Genomic DNA, 25,261 nt, shown 5'->3' with positions numbered 1-25,261 from the left:
ACGACCCCATGCAACGCTACAGGCTGGGGGAAGAGTGGCTGGAGAGCTGCCTGGCAGAAAAGGGCCTGGGGGTACTGGGTGACAGATGGCTGAATATGAGCCAGCAGTGTGCCCAGGTGGCCAAGAAGGCCAATGGCATCCTGGCTTGTGTCAGGAAGAAGTAGTCAGCAGGAGTAGGGAAGTGATTATGCTCCTGTACTCTGCACTGGTGAGTCTGTACCTCAAATACTGTGTTCAGTGTTGGGCCCCTCACTACAAGAGAGATGTTGCGTTGCTGGAGCATGTCCAGAGAAGAGCAACAAAGCTGTTGAGGGGTCTGGAGCACAAGTCTGATGAGGAGCAGCTGAGGGAACTGGGGTTGTTTAGTCTGGAGAAAAGGAGGCTGAGGGGAGACCTTATCGCCCTCTACAATTGCCTACAGGAGGTTGTAGTGAGGTGGGTGTCAGTCTCTTCTCTCAAGTAACTAGCAATAGGATGAGAGGAAATGGGCTCAAGTTGCACCAGGGGATGTTTCGATTGGATATTAGGAAAAATTTCTTTACTGAAAGAATGGTCAAGCATTGGATCAGGCTGTCCAGAGAGGTGGTGGAGTCACCATCCCTGTTCAAAAAACATGTAGGCGTGGCACTTTGGGACATGGTTTAGTAGGCATGGTGGTGTTGGATTGCTGGTTGGACTTGGTGATTTTGGAGGTCTTTTCCAATAATTCTGTGATTCTATGTGTTTTTAATGCAAAGTTTCTGTACTAACTACATGGCTGTTACTGAACAACGGGTTTGATTTTTTAAATAAATATAATTCAAGACAGTTGTGTGCATGCATTGAGCCTTCTAACTTTGGGCCTTTATGTGATTGTACTAGAGTGCATGTTGTGGTATCTGCTGATGGACTTGAACTAGTGCATTTTGTAGCTCTGCACAGTTCCTAGGAATGTGTCTTCTTCTTTTCATTTTTTTTTCTTTTCCCAGATGTTTAGAATTCATGGTATTCATACAAGAACTGAATTTTCCTTTAAAGCATACTGAAGAGTAGAATTTTCTCCAGTTCAGGAGAACACAGATCTTAGGGACTATAAGTTTTCTGTTTTAAATCTTTACCGCTTCATTGGTGGGTAAATTTCATTGGTAATTTAAGAGAGGATTTACGGTCTTATTCAGGAAAGAATACGTACTGAAGTCAGAAATTTCATGCTTCAGTGCTCTCCTGAATATATTGAGAGAGACTTCAGCATATGCTCTAATGTTTCCTTGAACTGGGACTCTAAAAGGTTTTATAAAATTAAAAGGCAATATCATTGTAGACATTATTAAAAATTCAGACTAGTGTTATTATTATGTAGAGATTTTATTCAGCAATATCACACATCACCATAAAATTCACTTCTTTAAATGGCCCCCTTGCAGTCATTACAGTAATTTCATGGAAATGTAGACACTGTCGCTCCAGAAACACTGGCTCTTCTCATTTCACTGTTTCACACAGCTACTGGTTCAGACAAGCAGAACTGTTATTTTTGCCTGTTTCACTTCACTCATGAACATCCTAACTTTATCTAGGGCTGTTTGTGGTAGAAGTAAATTAATTCTTAATTCCACTGCTAGTAAGCTTATACTTTGCATAAGAAGATTTACTGATAGTATTTAATGTTTCTGTTTGTGTAGTTCTTTTCCTGACAACTCATTCTACATTAAGTATATATATGATATCTAAAACAGCAGCCGGAATTTAATATATAGCCATAGTGTTGATGAGGTGATGTTAAGACCTTTCAGTGTCATAGCTTCTTCCTGTTACAGGGGTGACTTTAGTCACTGCACACCAACAAATCAATAGTTAGTATTGCTCACTAGGTGAAACAAACAAACAAACAAACAAACCCCTAAATGAAGTAGTAACAGCAATACTAAATAGCTTTACATTACTTAATCCATACATCATCTGTATCAACACATTAAATGTTGCTACTATTCATTGTTAACTACTAAAATAAAAACCTGAGACAGTTTGGTGAATTCGTATGCCTGAAATCTAGGGCTTTGTAGAAGATCCCAAAAATATTAAAAATCTAGGGCTTTAGAAAAAAAACATACATCTCGAATACTCAGTACAGCCTCTGGAAATAAAACGGATTATTAACCTTTCAGTGATACAGAGAATAAGTAAATCTGTTTAATGGTGCCTAGTCATGGATTTTCTGCAGTCTGGGATGCATGGCTTTAGAAATTGTCAGGTCAAATGCATAGACATAGAGATCTCTTCCGAAGGGAGTTTTTCCATGGCTTTTGGTGGGAATATATAATCTTTTTAGACTTTGGAAATGTTAGTACTACTACTGAGTTAAGTTTTTGTCAGGCAATTTTCCACGGATTTAGCACTATAAATTTTTCTCACCTTCACCAAACTCATCATATATAATAAAAAAGCATCTTAGGAATTTGCTGCATTTCTGCTTTGAATTTTTTGAAATAATGTTTCTATATTTATTCAAAATTAGTATTACTTAAAAAAATATGTTTCTTTTTCACTTTTTCAAAGTTGTGTCAATTTATATCTTTTCACATTCTAGGGCAAATGTTTTAAATATTCTTATTTGATGTAAATTTAAAATGCCTTCTCTATTAGCAGTAAGGAACTGAAAATCTCTTACTTATACAGCTACATTTCATTAATATTGAAAATATTTTTACCATTTATACTCAGTGGAGCTGAGGCTTTAATTCTATTCCAGGACTGATAAGAATTGTTATTTGTGCCTAGCATTGTCTTTGGTAGTTTGATTGTACAGTTACTATAGAAGCACTGTTTCTTAAAATAGCCACTTTGTATTTTAAAAGAAAACCATTTTAAAAGAAAGCAATTAATTGTGGACTAGTCACTCTTCAAGTAAATAGCTAATTTTAACAAGACTTTAAATGTTAGTTGTATTCTACCCAGTGTTGGAATATTTTTGTGAAGGATGGGATCATTATGGAAATCAGTGATCAATCAACAATTGTATGCAGTATCCCTAGTAAAAATTATTTTTGGAAGGTCCAGACACAGTTCTATAGAACAGGAAGTGGGGTGCAATAAAATTAGCATACTTTTTCCATTGATCTGTTGTTGGTTTTTTTAATTTACTGAAAAAGATGGGGTACCACTTTAATGCCACTGTTCAACCTTCAGTGAATCAAGATCGCCACACTTCTATATTTTTCTTATTTAAAATACAACTTACCCTTGAATGGGGGAAACAAACAAACAATAGAACTCCACCTTTTTCTATTTCATGAACTAATGTATCAGGAATTAAAGGATTTTAACATAATTATATCAAAATAATGAAATAGACATTGCAATATAAGAAAAAATCCTGAAAGTCTTCTGAATTACTGCAAATTCTTAAGAGATCTTAATTGTTTGCAAGAAGCAGAAAATAGTCCTTAGCTTTTTAGTCTTCAGTTATTTTTATCATGTATACTATATGTGATGGTGCTGGCAAAAAAATCCAGAGCTAGTTAGTCTGATCAACCTAGCCTTAAGGTTTCCTTATAAATCTGAAAATATGCTGTAACTCTGAAAAGGATAGAAACAGGATTTAGATGGTCTACTTCCCTCTTATGTTTGAAAGTAACCTTGAAATACTTCTTGAATTATCACTGCCAGAAATAACCAACACATACGTTGTCAGTGATGGTGCTTGACTGACAAGGTATTGGCAATGTGTATACAATAAATGTGAGGGAGCTTTCTTCTAAGTAAGAGAGCAGAATGGCTGAGCAGATATCTATCCATTTCTTTATCTAAAAATTATATCATGATTGACAACTGGTTTCTTCAGTATGTTCATGAATTCACTTCAGTGATAAAAGCTCATTACTGCTTTGTTAGTGGAATATGCTACCAGTTCTTCAGGTCCACATAGACATACTTGTGCAGATAAATTCATTTTTCATGAATGTACATTTTCCAAGCCTGAACAAGCAATACATCTACATTCACACAGTCCTCATTTTACCAAAATAGCTCTCTAAAGTTTTGAGCTGAACTGAAGTTAGGCAATGAGGAAGCGAGAAAAAAAAAATTAATATGCCAGTATCTCTGACTATTGGTAGAATTCCACTAGTGTTTGTGAAACTCTAGAAATTCATGCTGTATTGTATCTTCTGGACAAACTCTTTGACTGTCAAGTGTTTTTTTCCATAGTCATAATTACCCATAACAATTAGTCACATTACTTTTGGCCGTTATGTTTTTTTTAAAAGTTATCAATTAATTTTCCATTCATGAACATGAGCTGTTCTGGTATAGCACTAAAAATATTCCTCAGTAAGACTAGATTTCCTATTGTACCTCATTCTCTTTCTGCATGGGGGAATGGCATGGTGTATGCATTGAATGAGGACACAGAGAAAATTAATCCTGTAAGGCATACTGGATTTAAAACAATTCAGTAATTGTTCATTTATTATGTAAAATAAAGACAAAAAATGTAAAATAAAAGTAAAGCTTTCAACTGAAAGCTACAAAAGGACAATTAATAAATCTAATTAAAAATCCTATTTTCTTCAGCTAACCTTATTTCCCAGAATGGCTTTGATAATGACTGGAAAGTAAGTGAAATGGGATTGATATCCCATCTCCTTTTTGTTGTAATCATTACCTTGTAGTTTTCTTTTTTAACATTTTACCTCTCTTCAGTCTTTATTCTGCATGTCAAAATCTAATCATTTTCTGGATTCTTTGAAGCATATAATCCAGAAAATGACTAGATTTTGACATGTAGAATAAAGACTATGCTTCACATATTCCAAAATGAGCTTCAGTGAAAGAAGTATGCTGATTTCAAATAAACTGTGTACCAGCTTAAATTCTTCATCCTATTTGATGAAGAGGTTTGAGAGAGAGAGAGAGGTTAGAGAAGAAGGTCACAGTAGACTACTTAGGCAACTTCTAGCTTTCACAGAGCAATATATTATCGGATTGTGTAGGGTTGTGGCTTGTTCTACTCTTGGAAGAAGAAAGATTCAAGGGCAGAGTTTACTGTCTCAGCCTCTTTCACAAATGATATCCACTTAATCTTAGGTATCTTAAAAGGTGACTTTATAAGTTAAAGTTGGTAATGCTGTAACTTCTCCACTTATTTTTTCCCTGTTCCTGAGTAAAAAGAAATATTTTTTAAAAGGCAGAAGGTAGCTGTATTTTGCCTGCACTTTGTCTATCCACATCTGTTGTTGCACTAGAGATATACGTTCCTGTAAGTTACTGCTTTGGCTATGGCTATTCTGGACTGTGTGACTGCTACATAATTGAGAAGAAAGATGAATTTTCTATGAAGGCTGAGGTTACAGTATGGTTTCTCTGGTGGAATTCAGGACTTCAGAGTCTTGATCTACTGTTCCACAGATTACAAGTCATCTTCTTTCTATGAAATAAGTACTACTTATGAATTCTAAGGTATAAAACATACCAGAACTGGCAAGTGCTCATTGAAGAGGCTAATATTACAGATGAAGCTTTCGGTATACTGTTTAAGTTGATGAAATTTGTTGTGGTGTGTGTGTGTGTGTGTGTGTGTGTGTGTGTGTGTTTATTTGCACACATACATATAAATACACACTGCACTGCAAGTCATGCCTTGACAACCACTGTGCTGTTTTAAACAATAAAGAGCCTAAAATTTTAGAGTGGATTTCAGATACTGAATCAAATATTCTGTCATCATACTGTTACTCTTCTGTAGCAACCAGTGTGGATTAGGAAGTATGGTGATTAAAGGCAAAGTCAACATTTTTTCTTGAAGAATTGCTTTAAGTTAATGCAGTGATTCCTTGTGAAAGCATCCCTGCATATAGTTATATACATGCATGTAACTAAATGCATAGGATAGGTTGTTGATAGGTATAGACTAAAGAATAACAATCCGCCATAAATTCTTTACAAGGCTTTCTCATAAACAGCAGCATGACAGAGGGGTTATCTGTGTGTTATCCAGCTACCATGAAAACACAGCAGAAAGGGAACAGATATATGCTAGTTTAAAACATTCTTTTAATATGTCACTGCATAGCAGCTCTCCAACGACTGTTCCCAGCAAGCTGGCGCTCTGCACAGTATGAGCACAGTCACTCAGATAGAGGCATGGCGCAGTCTTCTGTCTTTGTAAGCCCAAATTAAATCAGCCCTTGCAGAGTTTTGAAGTTATAGAGCCAGAAGAACAAGAAATGCTTGTTCTCTGAAACAGTTATGTGACCTGAAGCTTCTCAGCTTTCATGTTACAAACCAATTCAAATGTAATTCCTCCACTGTTAAGTAAAGCATTTTGCTCAGCTGCTTCCCTGCCTCCTTGGTGCCACTCTGGGGTGGTGGCTGAGGTTCCCTTTCTCTGCTACGTGTCTTGAGGTGTCTATCAGCTGCACCAAACCAAAGCTAAAGGCATGAACAAGAGCCACAGGAGTAATTATGGGAGAGTTAGATGAAGACTAAAAGCATTCACAGGTGGATAGGTGATCTACGCATTCCTATGTCCAAAATGCAAGCTGCCCTTTGGCAAAACCCAAGCTTGTGCTTAACCAAGACTTAAGGCTTAAAATAGGTACTTTTCCTCTGTGCCTGTAAGGAAGATTAGGTCTCTCATCCATGCTGGAGTGCTTCAGCTAAATTTAACTATGACTGATGGAAAGATTTACTCATAGGATTATAGCACAGCTGTGGAAACTACTGCTATTGTTTTGGTTGGAGATTTGTGAGACCATCTCAGTGGAGGAAAAAAAATTTATACGTGCATGCTAGCATGGACAATGCCAGATCTGAAAGGAGGTGCACAACTGAACAGTGTCAGGGAGCAAGTTGTGCAATAGCACAGCGCAAAGCCAGTGCTATTATAGGAGGCCAATCCCACACCCACCCACCCCACCCCCAAACACAACAAATAAGCATATAGCAAGCTTTACATCTTGATTTCTTTTTAAGAAAATGTCACTGCAATAAATTGTTAAGCAGTTTTGTTCAAGTATATGAAAGCTGTGTGGCGTTGCTTACATTTGCTGATGGTCATACATTTATTTCAAGGTGTCCTGTCTGTATTTCTTTTCCAGGTTCAGGTCCTTCGCAATGCAGGGGAAGAAGTGACCCTAACTGTGTCCTTTCTGAAAAGAGCACCCGCTTTTCTCAAACTCCCACTGAATGAAGATTGTGCATGTAAGCCTTTATTATTTGGCCAAAAGAAAACTCACATCAATGCTCATGAACGCTTGCAGCTTCCAAACCTACTGTGCATCAAGGGTGATTGACAGCAGCTTTTTAGCTCAGTGTTGCTGCCTGAATATGAGCCGCTTGTATTGCCAGGTCCTGTAGTAACATTCACCTCAAGCAAAAAACCGCAATCTTTACTTGAAAAATAGACCACCAGGTATTTGGCTGGTGGGAATCAGCAAATTGCAGGTAAAATGTTGTAATTGCATTAATTTATGGTAGCTCACATCCTGAAGAAGAGTATTTAAAAGCAGTTTTTCAGGCAGCATCAGATAGCATTTTAGTCTGAAAGAGTTTTGTCTTGTAAATCTGAAAATAAGATTATTTGTATATATTTAGAGGGCTTAACTTTATGATTTAAAATTCAGAGGCTTTAGTGGAGGTGTCTGTCTACCTAAAAATAAATTACTCTGGGATGATTAGTATTTTGTTTAAGTCCAACCAAGTGTTAGTGAACTAGTCCCATGAGGGACATATGGAGACAGCTGTCTTCCTTCAGTTACATTAAATTGTAAGTGTGGGTGCATAATTATAGGCAGTTGCAGCATATCTAAGCATATTTATATGGCAGCCTGTGCCTTTTGTCGCTGCTGTTTTCCTTCTGCTTCTTGCTCCTAAGAGGGTGAAATGAATTGCTTAGTTTTTAAGCAACAAACCAATAAATAGTTGATTTCAATACTTTTAGCCTTTGATTTTAAGTTAGTAGGAATTAAATAAAATAAATTATTAAATAATATCTTATACAATCATTTGTTGAAATACTGTCTTTATCTTTCACCAACGTATTAAATTTTAGTGAGACAAGAAAAAATTTAGAACACCATGTTCTTAAATAAAAACATATCCCAGTACATTTGTCCCTTTTACGAAAGGTTGTGTATCACAGAGTGCCCTGAGTAATGCACACAAACATGCATTTGCATCGATCCTATCATGTTAATTTTGAGGTGTAAATCTGTAATTTCCTAAACTGTTACTAGAACAGTTAGAACATTAAACTTCATCGAGAGTAACAAAAGTGTTACCTAACTAGTTCCTTCAAGTGAAAACCAAGTGAGGAGGTACACGCTTTTATTATCAAATTTGCAAAAACCTTTGGGGTTTTCTTACTAAACAGATTATTAACTTTTAAGCAAAGCATCAGGGGAGGGATTTTTGAGCCTCCACTCAGCTTAAAAAGGCGTTCCGCTCCGAGCAGAGGAGAGATACTGGCTGAATGGAGAAAGTAAATGAATGTTAGGTATGACAAAACTAGTGGGGGGAGAGGAATACAGACAGACAGGCATACACAAATTTGAATTATAGCATTATAGATTAATGAAGATTTTTTTGATGTGTTCATGTTTGTATTAGGTGCTCCCAGTGACCAAAGCAGTGGCACATCCTCTCCCCTATGTGACAGTGGTTTACATCTCAACTACCATCCCAACAACACGGTAAGAGCTTATATTTCTTTGATGGAATTACACAGAATAATAATAATACTATAATAGCTCAGTGGAAGCAACTAATAAAGGACAGCAACATGGGAGGAGCTCTAATTAATATTGGAGATAGACATTTCCATAGGGGGCAAAAAGAGTTGCCAGATATTATGGCTGCAAATTAAACTATGACAAATTATACCAGCTGAGATTGTGCCTTGATAGATGTGATTACTATTTTTATCTGGGGAACAGGGACTTTGCGAAAAGTTTTTCTTCTAGATTGTTTCCACACCACAGAAATTAAAATTACTAGAACAAAAATATATCTATTTAAAGAAAAGGTAGAAAACTTTTTTTCAGCATATTTTTCTATGATTTTTATTTATTATCAAAAACTTTTTGCAAAGGATGATTTAGGTAAATGTTTTTGCCTATTTTTAAAGTAAGAGCATTTTACTTCTAGTAACTTCCACTTAAAATCTTACTGAAGAATTATAACATTATGGAGCAAAGTCTCTTTAGGATGAAATACTACAGATATTTGGTCAGATTTTTAGTAAAATATGTTTTTGAAGTGCAACAAGGGGCTTTTAACAATTTTCTTAGCCAGGAAATGCAAAATTTCATTTATTTCATATAGTTCTAAAGGGTTTATTTCTGCATATTTGGCTTTGTGATAGGTGAAAATACTCAGTTAAAATAAAAAGCACTGAATAAGTAAGCTAATATACAGCATAATTATTACAAATATATTACAAAAAACAAATTTAAGCATTGTTCTGTAAACTTTGCTATTTTTCATTTCTGGCTTATCTTATTGTTCTTTCACACTTCATTGGTAAAAGTTTTAAATAGGTGTCCAGAGACTTGAAAGTTAATAGCATAGATTTTAAGCCTGCTTATTTTCTGGAAAACTTTTGGGATTTATACACTTTTATTGAGCTGAATTTCATAGAAATGGGATAAAACAAATAAAATTAGTGTCTTAAAATTGGTCAAATAATGATTATAATAACAATAAAATAAATATATATATAACTAGTGCAACAATATCAGAAGCAGACTTATCTCAACAGTCTATGTATGTATGAATGTATAAAGGCTATTGCAGCAGATTCTAAACTTATTTTGCTAGCCACTTCATTTCTAACTTTGCTTTTAGGATAAAAATCATGCTTCCATTTGTGAATCCTATTTCTGCAGCTGTCGAAACTGATCTGAATCAGCCACAGTTTCTGTTTGAACTTATAATGATTTACTGAAACCAAGTCTTTTTCTCTCAGTTTAAATAATGTAATCAGGCATCATGAGTCTATAACTCACCCTAAATTAAATTCTTCTGCTGAAGACCATGATGTGGTTCTTATCTCAGACGTCCCCTTGTAATGGGAATAGAAAGCTTCATAAAACCAAATAAGACCTATGTATGAATTCTTAAATTATGTACTTCTCTTATGTCATGGTCCTTCTTTTTCTCAGAATATTCTCTAGAATGCATTTTGAGTAATGGCCATAGTCTATTTCTTCATTTATAGCCTTGGTGATTTGTGTGAAGGAGGCTTCTGACTCAGAATTTGGAGTAGACAGGACTGATTCTGTTTTTTTGTCAACAACTGAGAGTTATGCAGGCTAAAGGTAGGGTTAACATTTCTGTTGCAGCCAGATCTAGGCCTACCGTTTGCATCTAAACTTTTTGCTGCATTTCAGCTTTTTCCTCAAGTTTAACCATGGCTGAAAAAAGGTACCTGAAAGCAGACAGGAAACATTAAAAATTCAAGACAATGCTCAAAATAATGTCCTAGCTTAGTCTTCCTAGCCAATCGTTTATTTATTTTGGTTGAATATATGGAATGTTTCACCAGAGATTCGATGTTTTAAGTAAGTGAATCTACTTATAAAAAGCCTGCTGTTCAGATAAATTGATGTTCATAGTGATCTTTTATTTTACATATGTAAAAGATATATGAATATATATGTAAAAGTAAAGTTCAAATTGGCAAAGATTTATAATTCCATAGATCTTAAATGAAAATCTTACTCTAGAAAAATACAAGGTGTACTTAATTTTTGTAGTATTTATTTTATAGAAGATTCAAGTAAGAAAAAAAAATTAAGTCTGAGGTTAAAAAATTGTAAATTATTCAGGATTGGCAGGTACAACTTTACTGATATACCAAAAGTGCTACATACATTTCAGTGAGAATCATGCTTCTTCAGAAAAATAACATAATCACTAGTACTTTTTCATAAAGCATTTTATAAAGAAAGGAAGAGGTGTTGGATTTATAAAAATAAATGTTGATAATTTCATTTTTTATAAGCATTTCTTGTTCAAATCTATATTCTGTAAAAATACTGGTGAAGTTGGACTGTAGATATTTATATAGTCATTCTCTGTATATATGATCATAGACATGATATGTCACTATTCATATAAGTAATGTCTTGTGTAAATAGGTAAAATTTGTCATAAGCACATTGTTTTGACTAAACAATTTTCATCACATGTTAAATCCCATTCATAATTACCAGGTTTTGAGGTGATGTCATTAGAATAGACGTGTGTAAATGTGTACAGGGCTACAGGAAAAATGTGAATTATGGTTGTATACTGAACCTTTATTCAGGGTACAGGTATAAAACTAGTAGCTGGTGATGTGGTACACAGTAAATATTCACTTCTATTCTTGACTAGTCATTTCAAAAAAAGGAGACAATCTGTTTTCCCTAGGTTTTTAGAATACTGTTCCTCACACTTCCTCTAAGCATATTGATCTTGAGGTTTATATAGATTTGTTTTATTTGTGAGAAAAAGTTCAGAAACTCTCCAGTGCTAGCTAAAACTGATGCAAAATGATTTGCAGAAAGTGGAATACAATGCCAAATGAAATACAAAGTCTTTGAAGTCTATCTCTCTCTTTCCAAGTCTGCTGAGTACTTATGATGAAGCCCAAAACTGAGAAGGACCTTTTAATATTTTTCAGGATACATTATCATGTTCCTCATGGCCAGCATCCCCAGGACTTAGGTGGGAAAAAAGGTGGTGTGATCTCCGATTAATTCCACTTCTTCATTCACGGTTTTCCCAGTACCTTCCAGGATCAGATTTGTGCAGGTAAAGAAGTTTAGAAAGTTGAAGCTTGACTTCTTGGTTGACAGATAAAAGCCTTAGGGAGTTGCCTTGTTAGAGGAATGGCATTATTAGTTCCACCGCAGCTGACAAAGACATGAAACATAGGAGCTTTCATAAGGTCTAGGTCCATCTCGGCCCATATTGCTCTGACGTCAGCCAGGACCAGGTATGTGGGGAAGATGTGTGTTCTTCCCACTTGCACCTAGTGGTCAGCATGTTTCTCAGTTTCAGATTGCACGTAGGTCATCATATTTAATAACTGCTTATGCTCCTGTCCTCAAAAGCTTCTTTCTAAGCTGCTTTTTATTATACCTTTGGGTTTTGCCATGCACTGTGGCATTAAGCTCTGCAATGTAATTATGTTTTGAAAAGATATTTCCTTTCCTGTCTGTTAAATCTCTCACCTGATAACTTCATTGGGTGAAATAAACTTGTTGTTTGGGAGCAGCAAGGGCTGGCTGCTCCATGGGGAAGGTGAGCCAAGAGCAGAGGGTGACAGAGGGGCTGGATGAGGCAGTGTCAATGCAGTCAAAGGCCCTGTCCAACTGCCCCCAGTGGAGGAGCAGAGCAGGCCTACGGGTGGTCTTCAGATGAGTCCATCATGGTGAGGTAAGGCTCAGGTCAGGCTGGGAAGTAAGCCCATGGGTTGGGTCCAAATCAATGGGACACATGTCTAGGCACAGTCTGCAACAAAACTCGGACGGGTACCAAGGGCAAGGGCCTGAGCTGATACGCAGCTCCTGAGTAAAGGGAGGGAGAGACCCCCTACTCAAGCTCTTTTACAGCAGCCTGATCCCACATCCCATAGCCAGATCCCATGGCAGAACTGGCCTCAAGCACAGGCAGCTGGGCATCAGGGGGGGTAAGAGGCTGGAGTCTGGGCCCTGACCCTTGTATCAAGCAAAATGCTAAATAAGCATTCCTGATTTATGTTTTTATAACTTCAGATGACTGTCTTCTGTTTTCCAGTTTGAAGGATCCCTATTGTTACATCCTTTTAAGGAAATCCTTCCATAGCTCTGATTATCCTTGTTGTTCACTCTGTTTCTTTCATAGTTCTAATATATCTTTTATGAGACAAGGTGATCAAGACTGCAAGAAGGATCCTCTTGACTTACATTAAGACATAATGATATTTTCCATTTTTTTCTCTGTTCTTATCTAACACTTTATAATAACCTATTACCTTTTGACTTTCACAGCACTAAGGTGATGGTTTTCAGAGAATTGTTTGTAACTCTTGCATTTTTTTCTTCAATGTTTATAGCTAAAATAAGGTTCTTTGTTGCTTATCTATAGCTAAGGGGTTTTTTTTTCCCCATATATGATACTTTGAATTTATTAACATTGAATTTCATTGCTGTTTTGTCTCCCAATCACTGGGGAAGTTGTCCAAAACTCATAGTCAGATTTAAATTTATTGCATCATATAGACAACAACCTGTTATTGTTTAATTTAATATTATCCTAGTAAATCAGAAGAAATCAGAAAGGAAGATAAGAATATTCTGGAATGATTACTGTTTTTCAAGTGTTATGCATTTAAATAGAAAAGAAATACATTAGCTACAAAATCAACAAGGCAAGGTATATAAGTCAGGTCATGCTTGTTAAAATTTTAGACACCTAGGTATTGTGTGGATTAATTTATCATCTGTATATATAAGAATGAAGTTCTAACACTAACAAAATCTGTGAGTTCCAGCATGTAAGTCATTAATTGGAGGACAGCTGTCTACAGTTATAAAGCCTGTTTCTCCATTACTTCTTCTTCTAACCCATCTGAAACTAACTCTTGAAATAAGTACAGAGGACTTATTTGTGAGGCTGTGAGGCCTTACTAATTAAAATAAAATCTGGCTTTCCCATTTAACTTTCATGTCTGCCAGCTTCGATGTGTGAGTCTGGGCAGAACAGTGTATTATGCTATGCCTTGATGGTCCATCAGGTATTAGTGGTTTAAAATTTCCAGTTCCTCCATTCATACACATGTAAAATTACCTAATTAACATAGAAAGCTTCAGTAATATTTCTGGAATTTTGTGAAAGAACCTCCCCGGTATCTTTTCTCTGTTGTTCTGCTCACCCTTCCAGTGTTTCTATGGGTCCTACAGTCCACTGATACTGTCTGCCCTCAGGGGTGTGTTTATGATCTCCCCCAGAAACTAGGGGAAGAGGAGCTTTCTTCAACCTCCGTTTGGGGTTTTGTGCAGGATGAATCTTATTGTTTCTTATCACAGCCTATTTCTTTCTCACTGGTTCTCAGCAAACATTTGAAAGTTGCACATAAACCTCCCATGGCCTCAGTTAATTCTAAGGGCTGTTAGAAGTACACTTCTGCCAGCCATTTTCCTATTCACAGAGCTGAAATTAAAGCAGGTTAGGCAATAGTCATTTCACCACTAGATAACTGTGAAGCTAAAAACAGCCTGCAGCTTTTGACTGGTAATAGCAAAATCGTATTTCCTTGGCTGCATCATCCTTGTTTTGTTGAGGAACAATGGCTGGCCCAGGGAGTCAAGGTGTAAACCAAAGGCTACAACAGCTTATGTTAAATTGAATACAACTACTCACATGGAAAATTAGGACATATTCAACTGTTCATAGAGCTAGGGGTTTAAAGTTCAGTCAATCAATAAAACAGAACCTTAAAATGCACATTATAGAACTGGTACATTACAGAGAAAGATTTTTAGGTAGCAATGATATTACCAAGATCTGCATTTCCCAAAAATAATTTTAAAAGTATATTCATACAAAACATCTGAATTCACACTCAAACCTTGAATAACTGCTCTGATAATTTTCTCCTTGTGTCCATTTATGCTGTCTAACATGAGGAAATAAGAGTAGTTAAAGGAAACAAAAATGCAGTATAAATATGAGAGAGGAAGTGGGGTTTTCTTCAAAAAATGCATACAACTAACATTTTTTTCTTGCCAGCAAGACAGCTTATAAGAGTCTTTTAAATTACTGTAAACATTTTAAAATGTGGCTCCCTCTCAAAATTTGTTATGAGAGAAAGGTAGATAATTTTTAAGACACTGCTATAAAAAGCAACATTAAGGAAAGGATATTGAAAATAATATAAGAAAGCAACATGAAATGGAATTTAATTAGTTACATTTTCTGTAGTTAATATTTACAAGGCTGTTTTCATTATATAAAGCCTAATAACTTTTTATGTTTCAGAGTTTGAAAAGACTGCCACAGAAATACATCATAAAATTATCACATACACTATTATGCCTCATAATCATATTCTAGCTTTTCCAGCGGGGTGCTTGAGATGCATGAATTCCAGAGGGTATTCATATAAAATTTTAGAGGGCATTCAGGTTAATCTTGGAAAGTGTCTTAATTTCAAATGTAACTCTTGAGTTCTAGAAGGCACAGAGCCTGAGATGTGTAGCTGAATAAGAATTCATCTGATCTTAACTTTTTGGCTGTATTACAAAATGATTGATATACTATTTGTTCTACTCAGTACAAAGCATGTATTTAATACCTTATTTTTCAGGTTTTTGTGGTAGTATAGACTTTGGCTGGTAGACTAATTCCAGAAAATACTATTACAGTAACCTAAGGCTAAGGATATCTACTGCCCAGACAATGTTGAGAAGTAATTTATTATGTAGCCATGCAATTTATAGTCTGTGCTTATTGATACTTGGGCACGAACCTTCTGGATGAATGGTTTTGTATATGCACAGATCAAACACCTAAGAACAGTAGGAACAGTCTGATGCCCCAAATGCATCAGATTCGCTGTGTAGTGTAAAGGAAATTTGTGCATCAGGACTGAATCTTTGGTTTCCTTTGCTTGTGCAGTTTAGTGTCACACATTAATAGATTCCTTGGATTCCTACTTTGGTTTACAATAGGCTGAGTAGAAAGAAGGAAAGTCCTGAAAATACTGCTATTTTTTTGTGTAAGACCTAATCAACAAATATGTCTGAGCATCCTGCTATGCTCTTTATGTAGACTTATTTAGAATTTTATTCTGGAAGACTTTACTATTTATAGCCATTTAAAATGAAGGTTATAGAAAACAAACGCTAGCTATATTACCTGAAGAGGCTTTAAATAAATCTTCCTCAAAACATTTTTGTGAATTACTGTGAAAATGAGTCATTGACAGAAGTAGCTCTCAGTTTGTAACTTTGGATTTTAAAGAAAAAACACTACCCGGGTGAAAAGGCAACTAAACTGATAAGTTAGCTGATGGATTTAGATAACCACTGCTCTCTACATGATCATGCTAGGATATATAAGCCTTATCCTCCTGTGAGAGCTAGTTCTCATGATGGGACTCTCAAAGCAAAGGCATGGCTTTAATTCATTTTTAACGCTTCTTATGACTGAATGAAAAGCCTATGCTTGACACGGATGCAGCAAAGACCTGTATGATAGAGATAGTTATTAGATCTACATTCTACACAACTAGAATATGATTTCAAGAGGTAAAAAAAAAAACTCTGCGGAATGAATATCTGTCATGAGATGACAGAAACTGTCATCAGTGACACTCAGTTTTACACTGAAGATAACACTCACTTTGCCTGAGCCATTCTCAAAGAAGCTGAATGATGTACTTGATTTTAAAACATAAATTGATCATTAACGGATGGGTTTGTAGCAAAATGCCAGCAGTGGAACTTGGTATTCCCTGTATGTTTAGTAATGCCTTACTCTTGGATATGGATTAATATTGAGGTTTTTTTGGTTCTGAAGACAGAGACCTGTAAGCCTTCCAAAGGCTGTTAGCCAAGAAGGCTATTTACTGAAGAAATTAGATTTGCTACTGCTTTAGCATCTGAAAGTTTTCTCTTGCTTTATAATTGCTCAGCACTCACCTGTGGAAAGTCAGTCTATAATGCGTGACACATTATTGTGTAGGTGCCCAGATTGGTGCTGAGATAGAGGCACCCAGGTGGCCACTGCTTTTGTCATTGGACGTCTCTTGGCATTCCAGTGTATTTTGCTGATGATCCTATATTCAGAAATGTAATGGGAAAAGTCAGTGCTACCTGATCAATTTTGAATTCTCCAGCTTTTCTATCAGTAATTTAGAAGAGGATCAAAATTCTATAACCAAGAGCAGCCAACAAGGTGTGTCCAGACAGGAATCTTACTGTATTTAAAGAATGTATTAGAAAAATGAAACAAAAGGTTTTGAGAAAAATGTACTGTATACCACTGAATTTCTCAAATGATTGCCTACAGTGTCCAGTGCACACTTTCCTTCTCTATGATCTGCAGTATTAAAGAATTAACTCTTTGGTATGCATCAGCTGTTTCACTTGTTTAGCTTCTGAAGTCGCACAGTGTTGGTCAAGGTTCTGTGGAGCTAGTCTATGGAATTTTTCTATAGCTTTACAGAAACTTAATTTAATCTGAGTTGACCTTTTAGCATGATCTTTTTAATATGTCAGGTATTTATAAAACAGGAAAACCAGCAATTTATCAGTGTTCAGTGGCTGACCTTCGTTGTAGTTGAAAGAAAAGCATTTCTACAAGTATTGTTAAGATGATATGCTAGACCAGATGAAATTTTCTTCTGACCTGATCTGTTATGACATGTCTATAGGCAAAATGCGTTCCAAGTAATTGCTGTGGATGGGGTTTGCAGTGGAATAATTCAGTGTCTCTCTGCTGAAGACTGTATTGACTGGCTACAAGCAATAGCAAGTAACATTTCCAACCTCACAAAGCACAATGTAAGTATGGATCCAAGTAAGCCAGAAGGTTTCCCAATCAAATTTGATTGTAACTGTCATAAAAGCCTAATGGGTTCACACACAGAATTATCTGCATATAAACAGAGCTTGAGGCTGTCTGAGAGAAGTCAAGTCAAGTTTGTCATTAAATTAGACTCTGTGAGAAATCATTGAATGGGAAAATATTCTCCCCTACAGTCATATAGTTCAATTCATCGCTATCAGAGTTATTTGCTTCTTCACAATACCAGCTAGCATTAGAAACAAAGACCAGACACACAGGAGAAAGCCAGGTGTGATGGGTAAGCACACAGAAAAGCAAATAATTCTGTACTTTCTTGATAGTTTGAGAAAGCACATCTGTATAAAGACTGGTATAATCAGATCTGAATTAGATATTAGGTCTGTTTAGGTATTATTTAACACAAGGAGAACAGCAAGGTGCTTATTGCAATGTTTATTATCAGCAAGGTTTTATGCTTCATGCACTGTACTTTTATGATCTGATCTTGTAGGATAGATATTTCTTTTTATTGAAACAAGAATAAATGTTATGCAAAAGTTTTGCCAAACTACTAGTAAGTTTGATTGAAAGGTCTTCTGGACCTGCCTAGGATGTATTTTGCATTTGATAAGTGACATGTAGTTTTTCCTGTAGAAGTGTATGATACCTTTCCTGTTTTTCCTCAAAAAATACAGAACACGTGGCCAACTCCGTTATTGTGAATTGAGTTATAACAAGGAAGCCCTTGAGGATTTGATTTATATTCTCTCAGATTTCCTTAAATCTGCTTTAGCCTCCCAAACCTGCCTCTGAATTTGCTTTTATTTCAAATACAGGGAACACATTGAAGGAAGTTGTATTTCTTGGAGATTTATATTCAAGATGCAAAACTATGTTCCATCTGGCAGCAATGTGTAAAAGTGATTGTATTATAAAAATGTGACAGACATTAATTCATCCACCATCTGCAAGCTTCCACGCAGTACAAGCCAACTTTATGGCTCTTTATTCATCCTTATGATGCTGTTGCTGTTATAGAATCTTTCTTGCCTCACTAGCCATTCTGACAAATGAAGGTGCTGATTTTTCCTCTTGCCATCTTTAGTTCAGATTATTAATGATTCTTGCTACCTAAAGTAGTGTATTTGTTTAATTATAACAACAGATAGATGCACCTAAATTTTATCTGATAATGCTTTATATAGCTCTGATGAGACTATAATTATTGTTGCTTAGCATAACTTGAATTTTGGTAACGCACTGTTGTTATATGATATATTTTCAGAATTATAAAAATAAGTAAAGTTTATAATTCTACACTAGTTTACATAAAATACAAAGCCAAAGTATCTGATGTTTTATAAGATGGAAATAGTAAATTGTACAACTATTATGAGAATTTTTGTATTTATATTTTTATCCTGTAAAGTAACAGTGAGAGTTAGGGCTTATGACAATTATCCATTAATGTATGTTTAGAACTGTCCTAATTGTTCATAGCCCATATGAATTTATGGAAACCAATGAGACTTTATTTTCTGTAATATACTTTTCTTTTTAATTGCCAGTTGCCAGAAAGAATTAGTTATTTGACAGCATATGTGACAAGTGAATATAACATTAGAAGCACAGGGGAAAAAACCCAAACTGTTGCTCAGAACAATGACTAGACGTGATTAGAGGTCCCTATATTTTCTTTCTTTACAAGATCTTTATAGGCATATACATACTGTCGATGTTAGCATTTTTCATCTGAGAGAGGCATTTATTCACAGTCATTGTCCTTTACTGTGGCATCCATTAACAAAGAAACAAAGAGAGTATAGGTCTTTATTTGAACTTTTGGACAAATGTACTATTTTTTAGTTTCAATTAACTTCTTATCTCTATCTAGGGATTATGAAAAAGAATTTGTTTAATTTAAATACCATGTAGCTCACAGAAATATTAACTTACATGCTCTTTCTCACATCTACCTTTTGAAAAAGAAGGAAGCAGATGAAAACAAGGAAGACTATAAAAACTAAGCTGTTTCAGAAAGCATTTCCTTTACCAGTGTGTCAAGTTTGGACTCTATAGATTTGGGTGGGATTTATCTTGCCTAATTTTAGATGTCTTAAAGCAGAATGTCCGGAGAATGATCCTTATGATTTTCTTTCAACATCTGTTTTATGATGAGATTAATTCCCCCTGGACATGTCTTTCTTTCCTTTGACTGGTAAGGGACCCTAGGGTGGTGAGTTCAGACTTCAATACTTAAGGAGACATGAATATCCTGTCACTGGTGTCTTTGAGGGGCCAGAGAGGGTTTCTCTGAATAAATCTGCCAAAGAAATTCCTGGATATTTTGACAATAGCATACTAGTCTCAAAAAGAAAATCTGAATTATTTTACTTTTTCACACACAAGCTGGCTGAACAAAGTCATGTGGTGTTTCAAACACCACAAATGTGTGGGGGAAGGACATGGCTTTCTCTCCCTATGTTCCCATATGCATCTTACAGCTGTGAAATGTGAGTCCCCTGGCTCCAAAATCTCATGTTTGAGTCTATAGGTCAATTAAATTTTTATAAGGGTAGCGTCAAAATCTCTTCTGTCATGATCTAATATGTCCACATCTGACACAAAGGTGGTGTGACTCAATTGCAGAATCGTCTTTGTAGCCAGTACGTACCAAAGAACAAGAAGAGAACAAAAAGGCCAGAGTAGAAACAAAACCAAATTGTCTTGACATCATCATCTTTGAAAGTCAGTGTCGCTAACTGAATATATGTAATGGAGGCTGAAAGATGGTGTCTGCAGGCAAACACATTTTGCCTGCAGTGGTTAGACTATCAATCATTGTACAGTGTAAGATAAAACTTGTATTATTATTCAACAAGATAGTTACAGTTTTAATGCAGAGATATAGAAAATTATATTCTATTACAGAAGAGATTAAGAAAGAAATCAGTATGCTGACTGATCTAGTTGACTTCATTTCAAATTTTCATCAGAAGACAGACTTCAGGTATGCACTCTTTTTGTTTGTATTCAGTAAATTAGAAGTAGTGTCCTCCAGTGTTTATAGAACAGTGAGAGTTATACCACTAATTGGAATTTCTTTACCTCCCCAGAAATCATGGAAAGATTATGTATGATATGAAGTAGGGGGGTCGGCCTCTTCTCTCTGGTAACAGATGATAGGACGAGGGGGAATGGTTTGAAGCTGCGCCAGGGCAGGTTTAGGTTAGATATTAGGAAAAACTTCTTCACTGAAAGGGTTGTCAGGCTCTGGAATGGGCTGCCCAGGGAGGTGGTAGAGTCCCCATCCTTGGAGGTATTTAAAAGAAGGATAGATGAGGTGCTTAGGGATATGGTTTAGTGGTGGGATGTCAGGGTTAGGTTAAAGGTTGGACTCGATGATCTTAAAGGTCTTTTCCAACCAAAGCGATTCTATGATTCTATGATTCTATGAAGTACATTGCTTTAAAATTACAAAACATGAATTGACTTGTATATCGGTATGCAACCAAAATGCGTACTTCAGAAATGCATTGTTGAAAGCAACTTAATATCACACTATAATAGATGATGTGATGAATCCATAAAGACCATTCATTTCTGAAGATGGATTCCTCTCCAACTTGAGTCACTTGAGCTGCATTTGTGTTAAAAATTCATCAGTTTTAGCAGTAGCCTCGAAAACCAGAGGGGTTATATTAGATCCAAAGTTTACCCTAAGCAATCCTGAAACTGAAATTCATGTGCTGAAACCTGAATATGTTAAATTGAACCTAGATTTGGGAACTCTAATTCCTCTATGAATTGATGAGGTAGAAAAGGGTTTTATCTCTTTTTGTTGCCAGTTTGGATGGCACGCCAAAGACAATTAGAAAGGGAACAAGCTGCTGATTCTACCTTTTCTTACTCATGCTCCAAGTAGAAATTTTCACTTCTGCTGTTCCAATTCAGATATGAACTGTTGGTCTTTCCATGAACTTCTAATCTGCATTAATTTTAATACTGATTTCTATTCTTTACCACCTACTTTGTTACAGAATTTTATGATTACAGTAACTGCACTCTGGAATAGTTTAAGAAAAATACTCCAAAATCATGTGGCCTATAAAGATCCACCTGTTCCAGATACATCCCTAATTGGTGCAATTTTCAAGGGACTTAAAGGCAAAACTCTTCATGTCTTTAGCAGGGATGAGGTTTTACCCAAGGTCTTTTTCAAAGCTGATTCAACTGAAAATTTTTTCAGTACCACAATATTCTATTTGAGTGCTGCCAAAATTAAACAAACAAACAAACAAACAAACAAAAGACAGAAGCTTTAGGTCTTCTTAACAAAAGAATAATAATTAAAAAAAAATTGCAGTTAGCATCTTCTAGGATATAGCTTAAGGGAGTCTTTGGGGATTTATCCTCCTGACTCAATATTTGTCACTTGCCCATTGCTTCCTATGTGGTAGATTTTTATACAGTGAGTGCAATCATACTTCTTTTCCCCTTCCTCTTCCATCATTTCATAGAATCATAGAATCATAGAATCACTTTGGTTGGAAAAGACCTTTAAGATCATCGAGTCCAACCGTTAACCTAACCCTGCCATCCCACCACTAAACCCCTTCAGGCCTAGTTTAAAGCCCTCTCAACAAGCCCCGCCAGTTCATGAGCGAGGATCCTTTTTCCCCTCTGAGAGAGCTGGGCACCGTCTGTTGTCAACAGGCCCGGCGCCGTAAAAACCTCCCCATAGTCAAAGAACCCCAAGCCCTTCCGATGGCACCAACCTTTGAGCCACGCATTAACCGCTCTGGTTTTCCTGATCCTTTCCATGTTCCCTCCTGACACTAACGGGATCGAGGAGAACACTACCTGCGCTCCTGATCCTCCAACCATTTTCCCTAGCATCCTGAAGTCCCTTTTGATTGACTTCGGGCTCCTCTCTGCTATCTCATCGCTGCCTGCCTGTACAATCAACAGCGGATAGTAGTCTGAGGGCCGTACCAGACCAGGGAGTCTCTTTGCAATGTCCCTGACCCGGGCCCCAGGGAGGCAGCAGACTTCCCTGTGGGATGGGTCCGGGCGGCATATTGGGCCCTCAGTTCCCTTCAGAAGGGAATCGCCCACGACAATTACCCTTCTTTTTTTCTTTGTACAATCCGTTTTGATAGGTAGGGGTGACCTTTTCTCCCTAAACAATCCCATGGATGGGCCTTCCATGGGAGACACTGCAGCAATTACACGTTTATGCTTCTTACCTTGAAGCTTGCACTTGACGGAGAAGAAACAGCAAGAACTTCATCAGATAGGAATGAAAGACAACTGAGATAAGGTTGCCAAGCAGGAGGCGACAAAAAGTTAGTTTTAAGTTTATCTTGAGAATGCCCATAAATTCTTGCAAGATTTGGTTCACTATAACTTCACTTTACTCCATCATGGTATATTTTCTGTGTAAAATAACATGTATCTGTGAAATTACTGAGGCACACCTATGTTTATGGTGGAAGCATGGTGGTAGTGTGAAAGCAGTAGGACTAAGAGGTCTACAAACTGAGTATGAGTTTGGCACAATGTATGTGTTTTCCTGAACTTAAGCCTTTATTTTGAACAAAGTTAAAAAGTTCAGTTGAAATCATGGCTTTAATCATATGCTTAAAATGAAATGCCTAATGAAAGAAACTGCTACTAAGGGAACAAATATATTTGTCCTCACTTTCACTGAAGAAAAGAGAAGAATAATACTTTATCTGTACAATGCTGAAGTTTGGATAATTATTTAGGGATTCTATATGTCACTAGGTAGAGGGAGGAGAAAGAAGTACAAAACAGGGGAAAAAAACAAAAACAATTAGAGTAATATTATCTGTTCCACTTGTGGGAAGAGTAAAATATCACAGGACTACATTCGGTGTTTTGTAAGTTGTTGAAATAAATTAATAGTATATGTCTCATTTTTCTGGTGGATGCTACCACCAGTAAGAACATACTGTGGAATGTTATGTTACATGAATAAATCAATGTCACTCATATGAAGTGAACAGATTTCACATTTCAATTTTTTAGTTGAAATACTATGGCAGACCATCAGGATGCTCTGATGTTAGTAATTTTGGAGTTTTCTGGGATTTTATGCTCTTAGACACCTCGTGAATTGTGTATTGCAATAGTATTTAACTTTTTGTTGGTTAATAAGCTATGCAAGTTAGGAACAAATCCAAAAAGATCAACGTCAGTGTCAAACGTCATACCGTGCTATATTCTATAGTAGTGCAAAAGACAAATACTCTCTATAATTTAGAAGTTGAAAAGTTTGTAAAATGAAGACCAAACCAACAGAAGATTAGAGGAAGTCTTCAAAATATTACTAATAGAATACTTTTTACATACATGATTTACTTTTCCCAAGACAGAACTACTCAGATAAATTGAGCACTATCAGTTCAACAGAAGTTTAAACAGTTCACCTGCGTTTTAAGCAGTATTAGGCATTCAGGTGTGTACAGAGTTCTGACACTTTGATTTTTTTTTTGTTCTGCATCCCATTCTAGACCTTGTGAAGGGAAGCTTATAGAGGTAGTCATTCCAATACTGATATTTAGGTCTCTGTAGGAACATTTAAAACTCAGAAATGGATACGCTTGTAACATACTGCTGCCATTTTTTTTCCATATACAGTTCTCTTAAGGCACATAGATCTAAGTGAATAAATGTAGTCAGTGCAGCATCAAAATCACATAAATCAAATCTCTCCTATTTTTTCCTCCATTGTTTAATATGGGATGTTACCAGCCTGACATTTAAAAGCACACCTGTTTCTATGTCACTGTTATCAGGTGCTACACATGGCCTCGTCTCTTATTTACCTACATTTTGTGCAATTTGTTGCATGTCTTATTTTACTAACTTGTTGCCTGTACCTTGTTGACTGAAGAATTGTGGGATATTTATATCCTCTTGGGTGTACTGATTTAGCTGCAAGGAAAAGTTAAGTTTTGCAGTGTATTGCTATTGCTCCAGTGTGTTTCATCTGCACTTTTATGTTGTACCTGAGTTTAAAGGACAATGTCTAGCATGTGGCAGGTCAGGAAAACAGTGCAAGAAAAGAATATTTCTTTGAGAAATATTTCTTTCAGGATAGTCACCTTATCTGGGAAACTTGCAGGAAGAAACTTTTGTCTTCATAGCTGGAGCATTTGTTATGATACATTCTGATTTTGGTAACAGCATTCATCATTAAGACATGCAGTCTTGCTGTCTTGATTTTGAATACACATTGTAAACTTCAATTAGCCATGACAGTGTCTCAAATGAAATGAAATTGCCTCTCTGTACCAAACTTCTCCCAAATGTTAGATCTATTAATGCTATTTTTAATATCTTTCCAGTTTTGCTGAACGTAGTATCACAAGTCTTACAGAGGTCAATAATATCTAATAAAATTAAATAAAAATAATAAAAATATCTGTGTGACTATAAATTACTACTATACAGCTCTAAAATGGAATTTAAGAGAAACAATGTCCTTAGAGACAATAAAAGCAAAAGCCCTCTTTTTAAATATTATTCAAACAGAAGAACCACAATTTAGCTGTTAAATGTAAGCCGTAAAAAAGAAAGCCACATTATTGCAGAGAGAATATTTTTGCAGTTTTATACATCAAATAGCAAAGAATCCCTGCACTTTATCTGATTCATCTAATTTTGTATGCAGTCAAACCATAGCCTTGCACTAGTATTTAAATAAAAGGAAAAC

The 25,261-nt window shown here is 36.0% G+C and overlaps 1 protein-coding gene across 1 annotated transcript in view; it reads left to right on the top strand.

Annotated features, from left to right (window-relative positions):
- Positions 1 to 25,261, top strand: part of SNTG1 (syntrophin gamma 1) — a 158,891-nt gene that overhangs the window by 38,931 nt on the left and 94,699 nt on the right. The window contains exons 7-10 of the mRNA XM_035895882.1: positions 7,077 to 7,179; positions 8,587 to 8,669; positions 11,645 to 11,775; positions 17,384 to 17,513. Of these exons, the coding sequence (XP_035751775.1) occupies positions 7,077 to 7,179; positions 8,587 to 8,669; positions 11,645 to 11,775; positions 17,384 to 17,513 (447 nt within the window). The remainder of the gene's footprint in view (positions 1 to 7,076; positions 7,180 to 8,586; positions 8,670 to 11,644; positions 11,776 to 17,383; positions 17,514 to 25,261) is intronic.

This window comes from Egretta garzetta, unplaced genomic scaffold (assembly GCF_000687185.1).
Source record: "Egretta garzetta isolate BGI_Z169 unplaced genomic scaffold, ASM68718v1 scaffold36, whole genome shotgun sequence".
Lineage (NCBI taxonomy): Eukaryota > Metazoa > Chordata > Aves > Pelecaniformes > Ardeidae > Egretta > Egretta garzetta.
Note: the sequence above shows the minus strand (reverse complement) of the source record. Positions and strands in the feature narration are given on the sequence as shown.